This window comes from Microcaecilia unicolor, chromosome 5 (assembly GCF_901765095.1).
Source record: "Microcaecilia unicolor chromosome 5, aMicUni1.1, whole genome shotgun sequence".
Classification (NCBI taxonomy): domain Eukaryota; kingdom Metazoa; phylum Chordata; class Amphibia; order Gymnophiona; family Siphonopidae; genus Microcaecilia; species Microcaecilia unicolor.
In genome coordinates this window covers 256,301,305-256,316,930 of record NC_044035.1, presented here as the reverse complement: position 1 = coordinate 256,316,930, position 15,626 = coordinate 256,301,305, and the positions used below count along the sequence as shown (strand labels likewise).

Sequence of the window (15,626 nt, the reverse complement as noted above, 5' to 3'; positions counted from 1 at the left end):
CCAGAATGTTGTGGGGTCTATTTTTCCTCTCGTGGTGTATGTTGTTGTTTGCTCATGTTTGTTAATTGCACTTCTGTGTATTTTTCGCCAGTGAAGGGAGACATGTGCTTTATGGTGGTCTGACCATAGTGTGGGTGTCCATCTTGTGTCAGTGACTAGGATAGTTCTGGGTCGAATTTGTGTGTGATAATGTCTAGTGTGTGTCCTTTTGTATGTGTTGGTTGAGTGTTAGGTGCATATAGATCCCAAAGTTTTAAAAATTCTTTGCATTCTCGTGTTCCTGTTGAGGTGTCGTTTTCAAGGTGTAGGTTGATATCTCCTATTATGAGGATGTTTGAGGCAGATACACATGTATTTGAGATGAAGTCCATAAGTTGTGTTTGGGCGTCTTGCCACTTTCCTGGTGGCCTGTAGAATAGAATAGCATTGAGGTGTTCTAGTAGGTTTGGATGATTAATTCTTGTTGAGGCGATTTCGAGTTGTGGTGAGGTGGATTCACCAGTGGTTGCAATGGTGAACTCGGATTTGTAAATGATAGCTATTTCGCCACCTCTTTTTCCATATCTTGTCCAGTGGGTGATTTTGTATTCTGGTGGGCATGTCTCTAAAATGGCGGGGTCTGTAGGGCTATGGAACCAGGTTTCTGTGATGAATAGGATGTCTAAATTGTCTGTGGTAATCCAGTCTAGTATATCTACTGAATTGCTTAATACTGATCTTGCATTATATATCTCTCTTGGCAGCCAGTTCAGCTAATCAGTACTTTCTATCTCCATCTGCTGGTTGATGGACACAATTAACCCACATGTTCTGGAGTAGTGGGAAGCTATGTAATGGAAATGACTGTTCTTTCTGCACTCTATCCTGAGAACATGGAATTGTGTAAGAAAGACACAAAGTTATACCCAATGTGGTTTGTAATTGTAAATGTGCAGGAGCCAGAATCCTACATGGTGACTTCTTGTATAAAGAACTGCATTGCCTGATATTTTAATGAACACAAGCCACTGTGAATAACCACTGAAGGAGTCCAAAGATTACCTCAGGTGGTTGGGAGTTTGACTACAAAAGGCTGATGGTAGGCCTGCCTAAATCCTCAGATTTTTTTTTTCTCTGCCAGCAAAAACTATGGTAAATGTCCTTTGGGAGCATCTGACATGACATTTCAGCTTTAGTACCAGGGACCCAAGGGTAAGGAACCTGCAAAAATCAGGAACAAATAAATCCCAGGCTCCTTTGGTACTACTCATAACGATCCCAATAATTCAAGCCAAGATATCTCTGAGGAATATACTGTTTGGCAACAGTGGCCTAGTGGTTAGGGTGGTGGACTTTGGTCCTGGGGAACTGAGGAACTGAGTTCAATTCCCACTTCAGGCACAGGCAGCTCCTTGTGACTCTGGGCAAGTCACTTAACCCTCCATTGCCCCATGTAAGCCGCATTGAGCCTGCCATGAGTGAGAAAGCGCGGAGTACAAATGTAACAAAAATAAAAACCGCTTCACATCAGCCAAGCAAAATCTTTCCCCAGGACATATTGCTTTTAGGCAGAAAACGGCAGTTAAATTCTAGGTTCTTTAGATGGATCCAGAATAAAACTGTTCTGTATTCCCACAGACAATACTTCTTCTGGCCAGGACTGAGGTTGAGGCTTGAGCTCTCTTGAGGGTTGCCATGTATCTATGCCCTTCTGATTCCATTGCAGAGCCTCAGCTTTCAAGAGGTGCCCCCCCCCCCCCCAAAAAAAAAAAAAAAGATAAACAAAAACCCTTAAAGATGAAGGTCTAATATCCTCAGATGAAGGTCCACCCAAGAGGTGTTAAAGGGGGAAGGAACTCTGGCTTCTCTCTTCAGCTTTTAGCACTTAAATTGAATATTTTTTTTCAAAAGAGCTGAAATGAATCCAAAGTACCTCCTGCTCCACTGGTATAAATTCTCCAGCTAATCCATAATAAACCAGCTCAGGAGATGCATGGCTAGCCAGTCAGCATGTGTTGGACACAGAGAAATACTGAGTATGCTAAGTCCACAATATAGAGGTGAAGCATATAATAGGAGAATAATAAGGGATGAATCACAAAAAACTACTTTGTTTCTCTCTTTCCATCAGCTGGTAAACAGACATAACCCACAAGCACTGGACTGGTCTGGTTTCGATACTAAGGAATGTAATTTATTTATATGTAATGAGCTGAAATTTCATGCATTACAGAGGGAAAGGGAAATGGGACTTGATATACCACCTTTCTATGGTTTTTGCAACTACATTCAAAGTGGTTTAAATAGTATATACAGGTACTTATTTGTACTGGGCCAAAAGAGGGTTGTGACTTGCCCAGAGTCAGAAGGAACTGCAATATATCTATTATTTAAATGATTCAGACATAAGAGTGTAAAATAAAAATATTTCCATTTTCAGGTGTTATGTACCACTTCAATATACAAGGAAGGATACATTTGCACACAGTTTGGATCATATGCTAATGTCCCTATTATCACAAAGGAATACAGTGCCGGTACGAAGCTACTGAGATAGTGTAATTATAAATCTCTTAACAATTATTGTTTTGCACAGTGTCATATACTATGAGAATCATTCTTTTCCATTTGACTGCCTGCTTTTTTTGTATTTCCCGAGCATAAATTACCGAGTTTTGCCTAATCAAAAGAAAATTCCTGGAAAAAAACCCACAGTGAATAAATTTGAAGAGCACACATACATTCACTGGATGCATTATAATAAAGGCTTTCAGTCATTTGACTGCAATTTTCTGAAACGCAGCTGAAGAGCTAGAGACATATGACAGCAGTAATGATCCAAAAAACTGTGCACAGCATGTATCCTTATTTGTACGTTGAACTAGTATTTGACATTTGAAAATGGAATATTTTTATTTTACACTATGGTGCCTGAATAGTTTAAACATGCCACTATATGCATGAATTATAGTCAAGACAATCAGTCACTTGGCTACAATTTTCTGAAATGTGTTTTTGCTAAAATTGGATTATCAAAGTCTAAACAGAATTAACTATATTTTTTTATAGAGAACATCACACCTGATCCCTTATAAACAGTTGTGAACAGAACTTCAATTAAAATCCAAAACATCTGTTAAAACATCCATTGAATCGGGTCTTAGTGCAGAGTGGTTGTCCTTGAGCCCAGAAGATAGACTGGTTCCACCGAGATTGGAAAGCAGTTTATTGGCTTTCGCACTGTCTGTGAAGGGGCAGAATTTAGACTCGTCGAGCAGGGAGCCAGTCAGTGGAATGACCCATTTCCCCACCACCTTTTCGAGATGGCTGGGAAACAGGTTATCGGGGATCAAGGCTTGACACTGCAACAACTTTTGGTGCTGCTGGGTTGGTTCAGCACAGCATAATGCCGCCCTCAGTGGATTACTGAAACTAGAAGTAGTCGACTGAGACGCCATCAAGATGATGGATCTGTCCCTACAGCAAACTGTGAATATATCTTCAGAGAAGTCTGGTGTTATCCAGGCTAAGGTGCAAATACAGTAGATCTACTCTGTTAGTAACCTTTTGCTTTTGAACTGGACAAAAATTTGGTGTTATATAATTACTTCAGATGTATGTATGAACAATTTCTGGGTTCTAAAGTTAGCCTATATATTTTCCTGATTCTTCTTTGGTGACCCCAAGGTGCTGTAAGGAATTTTTTGGGAACTTTGCCCAAAGGTCTTGGTGATGGGGCATCATACTTGTTAAAATGTCCTGTTACATATCATGTAAAAATTTAATGGTGATGATTCATTTCTTGAATCTAAGCAATTGCTGGAATTTCTGGTGGCTTGGGAGGGTGGATCTGACTGCGATGGTAGTTCCCTTTAGTTAGCATGTAATCTGGCTATCACTGTATAAGATTCTTCTGCCTTGTTGTTAAGGTTTTATTTCCTTTTCTATATTTATATTCCTGCTTGACTCCAGCAATACTGTGGACTAATGGATGATGTTTATTTCCTCTATTAAGTGGGTTTTCTGTATCTATCTTTTTTTCTGATTTCTTTTTTTTTTTTGTTACATTTGTACCCCGCGCTTTCCCACTCATGGCAGGCTCAATGCGGCTTACATGGGGCAATGGAGGGTTAAGTGACTTGCCCAGAGTCACAAGGAGCTGCCTGTGCCTGAAGTGGGAATCGAACTCAGTTCCTCAGTTCCCCAGGACCAAAGTCCACCACCCTAACCACTAGGCCATTCCTCCACTTAACATAGTAACATAGTAGATGACGGCAGAAAAAGACCTGCATGGTCCATCCAGTCTGCCCAACAAGATAAACTCATATGTGCTCCTTTTTGTGTATACCTTACCTTGATTTCTACCTGTCCTTTTCAGGGCACAGACCGTGTAAGTGTGCCCAGCACTATCCCCACCTACCAACCACCAGCCCCGCTTCCCACCACCGGTTCTGGCACAGACCGTATAAGTCTGCCCAGCACTATCCCCGCCTCCCAACCACCAGTCCCGCCTCCCACCACCGGCTCTGGCACAGACCGTATAAGTCTGCCCAGCACCATCCCCGCCTCCCGCCATCGGCTCTGCCACCCAATCTCGGCTAAGCTCCTTAGGATCCATTCCTTCTGAACAGGATTCCTTTATGTTTATCCCACGTGTGAAGTGAATGCTTCAATTTTATTTTAAAATAAAACTAAAAAAAAAAAAAAAAAAAGAATTTACTGCACCCCCTATATACTGCCTACTCCTCAGGGCTGGACAGCAACTCCAATCATTACACCACACTAAAGAAATCCTTCCCAATATAGAAAATTGCCTTTCTACATATCAGCCTCTGAAATGTTTAATGAAAAAAAAAATGCTTTTAAAACATCTATGGTGGAGCAAGATAGCAGTTGATTTTTTTTCTTTCTTTGAAGAATATGGCGTGTCTCGTCTTAGATGTATCCCTGTTTGAAGAAATCTTTTGTCTCCCTTGTGTCTTTCAAAGTGCCATCTTTTTTACCCGACTCCTTATATAGAATGTAGCCATTGATGGAGGCTCTGACTGGATTTATAATTGAAACCTACTACTTAGCATTTCTATAGTGCTGCCAGGGTTACGCAGCGCTGTACAAGTTTAATAAGGGGAAGGACAGTCCCTGCTCAAAAGACCTCCCCCCTCCCCCAAATTGTTACGCTGGAATCTCTTTGGATCACTATTGATGGATTAGGTAAAGTACGCTGTGAGTTTTAAATCCTCTAATGAACTGATGAACAACTGTTGAGATTTCTGTCTGAAAATACTTTTAGGATGGCTGCTCAGGAAAAGACTTTGCAAGAATTACATTTTAAAAAAATTTGAAATTAGGACTGTTTGGCAGCTCAGAGAAGGTTAGAAAAACTAAATAATTGGTCAAGATCTAAAAACTTACAGATTTATAAATTTCCCCAAAATAGGTGGATTCCCCAATGGGAATCCTGAAGAAGTATATGAATGAGATTCTGGGGTTTGCAGCTGACTCTACCTAAAATTATTAGAGCTTATTATATTCCTGTTCTGTCCCCCCCCCCCAAGCTAATTTGAAACTTTCTGAAGAGTTTACTGTGTCTCAATATAGCTTGAATATGCCTAAAACTTCTACAGATTCAAAAGATGTTATTCCAGCCACTATGATTGTAATTTTACTGTGGAATCTGATAAGGAATTTATTTCAAAGATGCTCAAGTACAGAAATTATTTTTCTATTTGCAATTATGGAATTTTCCAGATGTATGTAGAGCTACACACAAAAAAAAATGAGAAAACTTCTTACTTTTAAGACCTAGAGTTCAACAGCTGGGGGGCTCGATTTTTGTTAAAATTTCCATGCAAGTCTATTGTGTGGTATAGTGCTGTGAAGTATATTTTCTTTGAACCATAATTAATTGGACTGATAAGATTTCTTTTACTATCTCTGAAGAAAAGCCACTAAATCTGACATATGTTCCACTGTCACCATTATTCCTTTGTTTTCCTATTGTATTTTGTTTCTTATTATTCTCCTATTATATGCTTCACCTCTATATTGTGGACTTTAATAAGGCTGATATTTAAAGTAATTTTCTTTTATTATTATGTGTCAATCAACATTAGCTGAATGAATATATATTTTCTTGTTCAATCATATTATTTCAAAGTGTTTTTAGTTGAATATTATATTGAAATTTAATAAAAAATAACAATACACACAACTATATTTGAAAATTTAGAGTGCTGGTTTTAGCATAATTAAGGCAAAGCTATAAAGACAGGACAGTTTTTGACTTTTTTTTAAGCAGTTTGAGTAAAGTATGTATCCTAGTCAAGCAAAACATTTATTTGTAACTCATCAGTAATTAGTTATTAACCTTAATTAATAACGTCTCACATGACATCACAATTTTATTATACACTCTTCCAAGCAAACTTGAAGAAACTTATTGTAGAAGCAATCCCACCAGTCAGAAATTTCTGTTTTTCTTTTTCCACCTTTGCCAAGTACAGAAATTTGCTTTTACTGCACTACGTTCAGCCTGTTCTCCCTGTCAGATTCATTCAGGGTTGCAGCAATTTGTGACATTACATTTACAGAACTTTTAGTCCACTATTACCAATATAGTTCAAAGCACATAACAATAAGAAAGCTAGACCAGACATTTAGGAACATACATTGACTTGATAACAAAATTAAAATGAATTCACTCTATTTAAAACATATTTCCTAAAGAGATAAGTTTAAAGAAGATGCTTAAAACCTAATAAAACTAGACAAACCTTTAATCTCATTTGGAAGGTGTAACCAAAAACCTGCTGCTTGGTATGTAAAGGCTGTCTGAAACAATTCCAATAACGAACACCATTAGGACTAGGGAAGGTCAGAAAATTAAACAATCAAATAAGATGCATTCTCCCATGTGCTGGCATATCAATGTCATCTAATAGCCGGTATAGCTCTGTACAATATTTTAAAAACCAGACTACCTAGTTTAAGCATAATCTGGCCCTTAACCGGAAGACAATGAATCATTACAAAGAACAGAGTAATATGTTAGGAAATTTAACGAAAAGATCAAATTGCATAGCAGTACTTTGTCTCGTTTGCAACCGTTTTAAAAGACTCTTAGCTACCCCTGAGTAAACTATATTGCAATAACCAAGTTTGCTCTCAAAACTAAAGACAACTACCAGTTGAAACTGTTCGTGATTGATAAATTTTCTAATTCTTCTCAATTTCTGCATTACCCAAAAGCAGTTCCTTGTCAAATGATTTATTTGTTCCATCATGGTCATCTTACAATCAATGATAATCCCCAAGAAATTAATTTCTCTCTCTAAATATATAGATGTTGTATTATTCACTATAAATATGAAATCAGCAACCTCAACAACTTTAACAAACAGCAGAAATTTGGTCTTTTCCTTATTCAGCTGAAGAAAATTCCTACCCATCCAAGCATCTAAAAGACATACATCTTGTAAGTTCTGGTAATGAATCCACTAGTTTAGATCTAATTGGAAATAGTACAGTAATGTCATCAGCATATATATAAGCTTGGTAACCAAGATTTTCCAATGAATATCATAAAGATGATAACACATTAAATAAAAGGGGTGAAAGTGGGGAGCCCTGAGGCACTCCACAACTGGGCATCCATCTATTTCAGCATCCATCTGAAATAGAGAGCTGCACAGGAGCCAGGGATAGCGGGATTCTCGTGGCTACTACGGGAATCCCCTCCAGGTCTGCAGGGAAGTACACGGTGATCCGATTTTTGCCTTCCCTCCCTCGAGCCGCAAAGTGCCCTCCCAGCACATACCTCAAGGCACCCTGGAATCTAATGGTTTCCTTGGGACAAGAAAGATCCCCACTCTTTCCTGTCCACTGCCGTTAAACCTCTCGCTGTCACCCCTTTTTTAAAATGGCTTCTGAGACTTCCAGCAGCGGTCTAATGACAGCATTTGCTTTAAGCTTTGTTTTAATTCATTAATCCAGCCCTTAAATGCACATAGTTTTGTTTTTTAAACTCAAAGATGAATCCTAAAGGTAGTTGAACAATTAGGTATAAACTGTGTTTCTGACTTTTCTTGTTTTGGGCTGCTTTGGGTCCTGCTGATCTGTACATCTGCTGTCTTAGCAGAGTATTGAAGAAAATTATGTTACTTTTATTAGTATTTTTACTGCTTATAGAATCTGGCTTTCTTGGGGGTGGGGGTCAAGGTGACTACGGCACAGCAAGGGCTGGGTGGGCCGGGAGCTGGGATGGAGGAGATTACTTGCAGCAGGGGTGGGTTAGATTTATGACCCCGTGCAACTCTCTAATCTGAAAATTCGTCCTGCATTTTAATCAAACAGGATCTATGAGAAAGAAAGCCCCTAAACCAATTCAGTACTCTGTCTGATATTCCAATACTGTCTAATTTCTTCAAAAGAACATCATGCTATACTTGACAGGTCCAGTTGCATTATTAAAGCCTGGTCACCAAAAGCTAATGAGTTAAGTTGTGAACTCTCTTCTCATTTACTATTTATTTAGGCTTGATATACAGCATTTTTTGTAAACACAAGTCAAGGTGGTTTACAGATTTAAAAAGTAAAAATTCAGATAAAAGAACTTTATTCTATCAAAGGAAAGGCACAGATACACCAAAGAACAATCCATACAAGTGCTGACATTAAAACACAGTATTCACTCTAATGTTTCTTTGTCATGCTTTATTTCTTTTTTTGGATTTTGTTCACACCTTTTCTGTAGTAGCTCAAGGTGAGTTACAATCAGGTACACTGTGTATTTCTCTGTCCCTGGAGGGCTTTATCTCTTGTCTTAGATCTTCCTCCTTCCCCATGAAGGTCCCAGCATGTCTTTCTCCCCCCTACAGGTAGTCCTTTAAACTTGCCTGAAGCAGCAGTGTTAAAAACATGCTGCCTCTGACCAGTGGGACCTTTCTTCTACTGTATCCCACCTTCTGGAAAGAAGTTGCATCAAAGGAGGTGGGACACAGCACAGGAAAAGGTCATGTGCCAGCTGGAGGCAGCACGCCTCTCAAGGAAGTTTAATAGACAGGAGACCAAGTGACGTCAAAACACTGAAACCAATTAGGTCAGTCTCAGTTTCCCCTTCCCCACATAGCCATCATCGCCGTACTCTCAAAACAAAGCAAGCAAACCTATGAGCTTCTGCATCCACATTGTTGCTCTTTGTTGGTAGCATTTGTATTTAATCTCACTTATATTTTCAAACATGCCGGCTTGTGCAGCATATGGATGTACACAGAGGAAGTGTAATAACGGAATAACTTCATAGGTAGAGTAGTAATTTGTTATAAATCATAATTTGTTATAAATCATAATCAGTGTGTGACTTGGAGGAGCTAGTTATAGGGACAACCTAGCACATGTTATATTTGTGCAGAGATTGTTTTCTCCTGATAAAGGGCCACTAAAACAGACATCATGTTATGAGAATCAGGTGCTCAACATTCAGAGTTTCTATTTATTTATGACATTTATACCCCATATTAAACATGAATTAGGTTGAAACCTGGGAGCATTTTAAATCTTTTTTTTTCCCTGTGCCTAGATCAAAAGAAAAAGATGGCATGTGGCCACTTGCTTCTTTTTGTTTTCTGGATTTCAGAGATATATTATAAAAATGCACTTGATATTTTTATTACTATTATTTAAAAGACAGATAACACTGTCCAGTTCAGCACACTACTGACAAGTTCATACAAAGTTAATTATGTTCAGTGGAAAATAAATCAGTTGGCTCAGGGTGCCTGCTATGTGAATATTCCATCATTGTTTCATTATTGCTACCACGTATGACATATGGGCATTTGCTTTAAACTTAATTTTTTATCCAGACCTTACATACATATGGTTTGCTTTTTAATCCCAAAGGTGAATCCTAAGGGTGGCTGAACAATTAGGTTATAATAAACTGTGTTGTTTCTGACTTTACTTGTTTTAGAGTGTTTTGCGTCCTGCTGATCTGTACATCTGCTGTCCGGAATTTTGGAAAATGGAAATAAGGACATACAATTTAAATTTTGGATTTACTTTTTGCAATGTGATGGATGCCTGTTCTGGTGTGTGCATGCATCTATCAGTAATTAAGACATAAAACATATAACTAGATAGTAGGTTCTTTGGCTGAAGGAAAGTGCTACTCTGCTACAACGTTAGTAATCCTTTATGAGTATTATATACTCAATACTTGTTATTTCTGCAATTAACATTCACAGAACTTCTCAATTAGCATTTTGATCAAAAAGGACTACCAAAAAAAAAAAACCCAACAACAAAAAAATCACTCAGAACCTTTGCCTGACCTGCTACCAGATTCTGAGTGTTCTAAGCAGAAAGGAGAAAATTTGTCTTCATTTCAGGAAGCAGGAGGTTAGTGAAATTTAAAGGAGAATAAGCAGTCAGCAAGTTGAACAGGCTTAGGCACTGCTATATTTTCAATCTCCATGTGTAAAATCTGACTTGCAATTAGGTCTTACTTTATAAGCAATGGTAAAGAAAGCCTTCCCTGGGAATTTTTCCTGTTATGAAATGTTTCACAATAACATCAGGCAAAAATCAGCAGATCGCACAAAGGGAATGATTACAAGATTTAAAAATAGGTTTAACATGCACATATGGCACAATGAATAAGGAAATGTTGCACATTTCTAACTGACAACTAAAAGGGCTATAAATTTGGAGCCACCATCACTGCTGCCTCAAGATTACTAACCAATATTTTCTCTTGATGTAGTAATAAAAGGGACAAGCTCCAGAGCCTGGTAAATTAAGCAACAGCAAAACTTAGATTAATATTGCTCACCATCAGGTAGACCTGGTTTTTCACTGATCCGGATTTTCCGCTCTGGTACAACAGGCTCCCCTTCAGCATTTCCAATATCTGCAGGAAGATATGCCAAGGACCTCCTTTCTTCTTTCAGTGACCTTGGGAAATACAGTGGCAACAACTTTTTGTAAGTGGCCTGAAAAGAAATAAGATGAGAAACTCACACAGAGGCCTATGCAATAAAAACATAAGTATACAACAAAACATGCATTAAACATTTCTCTTTCTAACGTATTAAAAAAAAAGTTGACTCCTACTGGACTATGCAAGCTAATGAGCTAAATAAAATGGTGTAAGAACAATAGAATAGCCATACTGGGTCAGACCAATGGTACATCTAGTCCATCCTGCTTCGTACTAGTGGCCAATCCAGGTCACAAGTACCTGGCAGAAACCCAATTAGTAGCAACAATCCATGCTGTCAATCTCAGGGCAAGCAGTGGTTTCCCCCATGTCCATCTCAGTAACAGATTATGGACTTATCCTCCAGGAACTTGACCAAACCTTTTTTTAAACCCACATACGCTAACTGCCATTACCACATCATCCATCAATGAGTTCCAGAGCTTAACTATTCTTTGAGTGAAAAAAATATTTCCTCCTATTTGTTTTAAAAGTATTTCCATGTAACTAACTTCACTGAGTGTCCCCTGGTCTTTGTACTTTTTGAAAGAGTGAAAATAATCAATTCACTTTTACTTGTTCTACTCCACTTAGAATTTTGTAGACCTCAATCATGTCCCCCCTTTTACAACCTCAAGAGGCCTAAACTCTTTAGCCTTTTCTCAGATGGGAGGAGTTCAATTCCCCTTATTATACTGGTTGCTCTTCTTTGAACCTTTACTAATTTCACTATATCTTTTTTTGAGATACGGTGATCAGAATTGACCATGGAGCGATACAGAGGCATAACATTCTTGAATGTATTTTGCATTCCTTTCATAATTCCTAGCATTCTGTTTGCTTTTTTGGCCGCCGCCACCACACACTGGGCAGAAAATTTCAACGTACTGTTTACAATGACACCTAGATCTTTTTCTTGAGTACAGACTCCTAAGGTGGACCCTAACATCAGATAACTATGATTTGAATTATTCTTCCCTATGTGCGTCACTTTGCATTTGTCCACATTAAATTTCATCTGCCATTTAGATGCCAAGTCTTCCAGTTTCCTAAGGTCTTCCTGAAAATTTACACAATCCACATGTGTTTTGACAACTTTGAATAGTTTTGTGTTATCTGCAAATGTAATCACCTAACTCGTGGTTCCAATTTCCAGATCATTTATAAATATGTTAAACAGCACCGGTTCCAGTACAGATCCCTGTAGTACTCCACTATTCACCCTCCTCCATAGAGAAAAACTGCCATTTAACCCTATCCTCTGCTTTCTGTCCAATAATCAATTCCTAATCTACAGAAGGACATTGCCTCCTATCCCCTGACTTCTTAATTTTCTCAGGAGTCTCTCATAAGGAACTTTGTAAAAAGCTTTCTGAAAATCTAGATATACTACATCAACTGACTAACCGGCTCACCTTTATCCATATGTTTATTCACGTCTTCAAAGAAATGAAGCAAACTGGTGAAGCAAGACTTCCCTTGGCTGAAACCATGCTGATTCTGTCCAATTAAACCATATTTGTCTATGTGTTCCGTAATTTTATTCTTTATAATAGTTTACACAATTTTGACTTGCACCAAAATCAGGCTTACCGGTCTGTAATTTCTCAGAACCCTTAAAAAAATAAAATCGGCGTTATATTGGCCACCCTCCAATTTTCAGGTACTACTGATGACTAACGACAGGTTACAGATCACTAATATATCAGCAAGTTCATGTTTTGAGTTCTTTCAGTACCCTGGGGTGTATGCCATCCAGTCCAGGTGATTTATCACTCTTTAACTGGTCAATTTGGCTCAGTACTTCTTTCAGCTCTCCAAGATTTCTTTCAGTTTTTCCACATCTAAACCAGGTAGATCTCTTACATCTTCTTCCATAAAGGCCAAAACAAAGAATTAATTCAATCTCTATGCTATGGCCTCGTCCTCCCCTGAGTGCCCCTTTCATGATCTAACAGTCCCACAGACTTTCTGCTTCTGATGTACCTAAAAATGTTGCTACTGCGGCAGGTTTTTCTTCATATTCTCTTTTAGCCTGCTATAGCAATGATTTGCATCTAACTTGCCAGTACATCTAACTTTATTTATTTTTTGTCTATTAGATTGTAAGCTCTTTGAGGAGGGACTGTCTTTCTTCTATGTTTGTGCAGTGCTGCGTATGCTTTGTAGCGCTATAGAAATGCTAAATAGTAGTAGTAGTAGTGCTTACATTGCTTCTTATTTTCTTCATTGAGATCCTTTTTGAGTCATTCCGTGTCAAGTGGACCAGGGGTCCCCACCTCACCATCTCAGATTTTGATGAAATTTTGTACATAGTTTCTTTATGATAAAAAAACTAAGCTGTGCAAAATTTTAGTTCAAAAGACTAACAATTGGAGGTTCTAGGGGACCTCAAGTAAAGGGTTGCAAAATGTCGCCTGAGCAAAAATGACATTTTGGGCCAACTTCCAGAAGCTGTAAAACTGGAAGTTTTAATAGTACAGGGGGGATATTTGGAGAACCTGCACTACTTTTAGGGCTTAATGAACTGGCAAAACCCCATGTTCCTAGTCCTCTTACGTTTTGAATGGTTTAGGCTCAAACCTTGCCAAAAAAACGGCAAAAATCAATTTACAGCGATGTTGAGGCTGCTGTAGTTTCTAAACTAGTTGGCCTTTCAGGTTGATTTTTGGTAGGTGTACTAAATGCACGGCTGTAATGAGGCATTCCAATTTGCAGCACTTTCCTTCAAGTGGTTGAAAAATTATAAGCGTTCAAAGTTGGTATAAAAAGCATTTTTGCCCATTTTGGGCTATCTTTGATGCCCTTGATCTCCAGTGGGACAGCTTCAATATTCTTTCTTTTAGCACCATTAGAAAGAGCAGATTTCCTTCTATCAGAATATGTAGTTTTCAATTTGGCGTCTCTCCATATAAGGATTGCAAAAAAAGTGTTTTTTGGCCAGTATTGTTGAATGATAGATGAAATGGATATAGGGCCCATCGATGTTTCTAATTGCTGTATAAGTCACTCAGTTGCTTTAAGCATGCGCTGGTCCATGGTGGCTACGCCACTACCAATTCAATAGGAAGTGGCAACCTCATCGCCAAGAGGTCACGCCCGATAGCCAGGCAAGTCCAGCCACTTGGCACAGGTTCCCAAGCCTGAAGGTGGGCATCTTACTTGAGATGGTGAGGTGGGGACGACCTTTAAAATTGATCCACTTGACACGGGATGACTCTTTTTCATTCTTTGAAGGATGCTCTTTTGGCTCCAATAGCCTCTTTCACTTCACCTTTTAAACATGCTGGCTGTCATTTGCTCCTCTTTCCACCTTTGTAAATATGTGGAATGCATCTTATTTGGGTTTCCAAGATGGAAATTTTAACAACATCCATATCTGATTTAAAAGTTGATCCTTTTGGCTTATTTTTTAACCATGTTCCTCATTTTATCAGTCGCCCTTTTGAAAATTAAACATTGCTACAGTAGATTTCCTTTGTGACTTCACTCCAGATATTAGATCAAATTTGATCATGTTATGATCACTATTTCCCAGCAGACTCAACACTGCTACCTCTCATACTATCCCCTGCATTCCAATAAGGATTAGATCTAAAATAGCTTCCCCTCTTGTCAGTTCCCGGACCAGTTGCTCCAAGAAGCAGTCATTATGTATAGGAATTTTACCTCCCTAGCGCTCCCTGATATAACATTTATTCAGTGAATATTGGGGTAATTGACACCCATTGTAATGGTGCCCAATTTGCCAGCTCTCCCAATTTCTGTAAACATTTCTTCATCTGTCTGTTTGTTCTGTCCTGGCGGACATAGTACAGCCCTACCAGTATACTTCCCTTCACACATGGAATTTCTATCTACAAGGATTCTGTTTCATGTAGGATGTTTATTTTGTTTCACTCAATTCAATCAAACATACAACGCAACCAACCCCCCCCCCCCCCACCCCCAAATTTGATCCACTCTATCAAGCACAACTTCCACTTATGGCCCTTACGACCCCAGGTGAATTGAGATGATGCCAGAAGTGAAAATATCCTGATATGACTTCCTGCATGGGGCTCCCACTTAACCAATCACGCACCACAGCCTATGAACGGAGGGCACTGTACCCCAATAAAATCAATCCCTCACGATCCCCGAAGCACGGAAGCCCACCAGCGCATCGTCCCCACACTGGTCTGGGTAAATCAGGAGCTCCAGACCAGCAAAGGTGGCTGTGTTGACTGTGTGTGCTTGCAGGTGTAGCAGGAGTAGACAAAACAGAAAGAGACTGAAGCAGCTGAGCGAACCAAGGAAGAATGAGGAATGACACTGCTGACTACATTCGTGGGAGGGGGCAATTGGGAAGGCAATGTGGAGGGACTGAATCAGCTAAAGAAGTGACCTAGATAAAGATTGGTGGCAATAAGAAAGAGGCGAACATGCAGTGGAGACAGTCCAGGTGGCAGAAGGACAAAGGGGAACATGCTGCAGAGGGAACTTGCCAGACTATTTAAGGTACCTGGAGTGGAGGAGTGGCCTAGTGGTTAGAGCACTGGTCTTGACAGCCAGAGGTGGCCGGTTCAAATCCCACTGCTGCTCCTTGTGGTCTTGGGCAAGTCACTTAACCCTCCATTGCCTCAGGTACAAAATTAGATTGTGAGTCCTCCAGGGACAGGGAAATATC

General features: G+C 39.2%; 1 protein-coding gene across 2 annotated transcripts in view; it reads right to left on the bottom strand.

The window, feature by feature from the left end:
• Positions 1–15,626, bottom strand: part of GDAP2 (ganglioside induced differentiation associated protein 2) — a 130,858-nt gene that overhangs the window by 73,403 nt on the left and 41,829 nt on the right. For both annotated transcript variants that reach the window (XM_030204018.1, XM_030204019.1), the window contains exon 7: positions 10,811–10,970. In XM_030204018.1, coding sequence (XP_030059878.1) covers positions 10,811–10,970 — 160 coding nt within the window. The remainder of the gene's footprint in view (positions 1–10,810; positions 10,971–15,626) is intronic.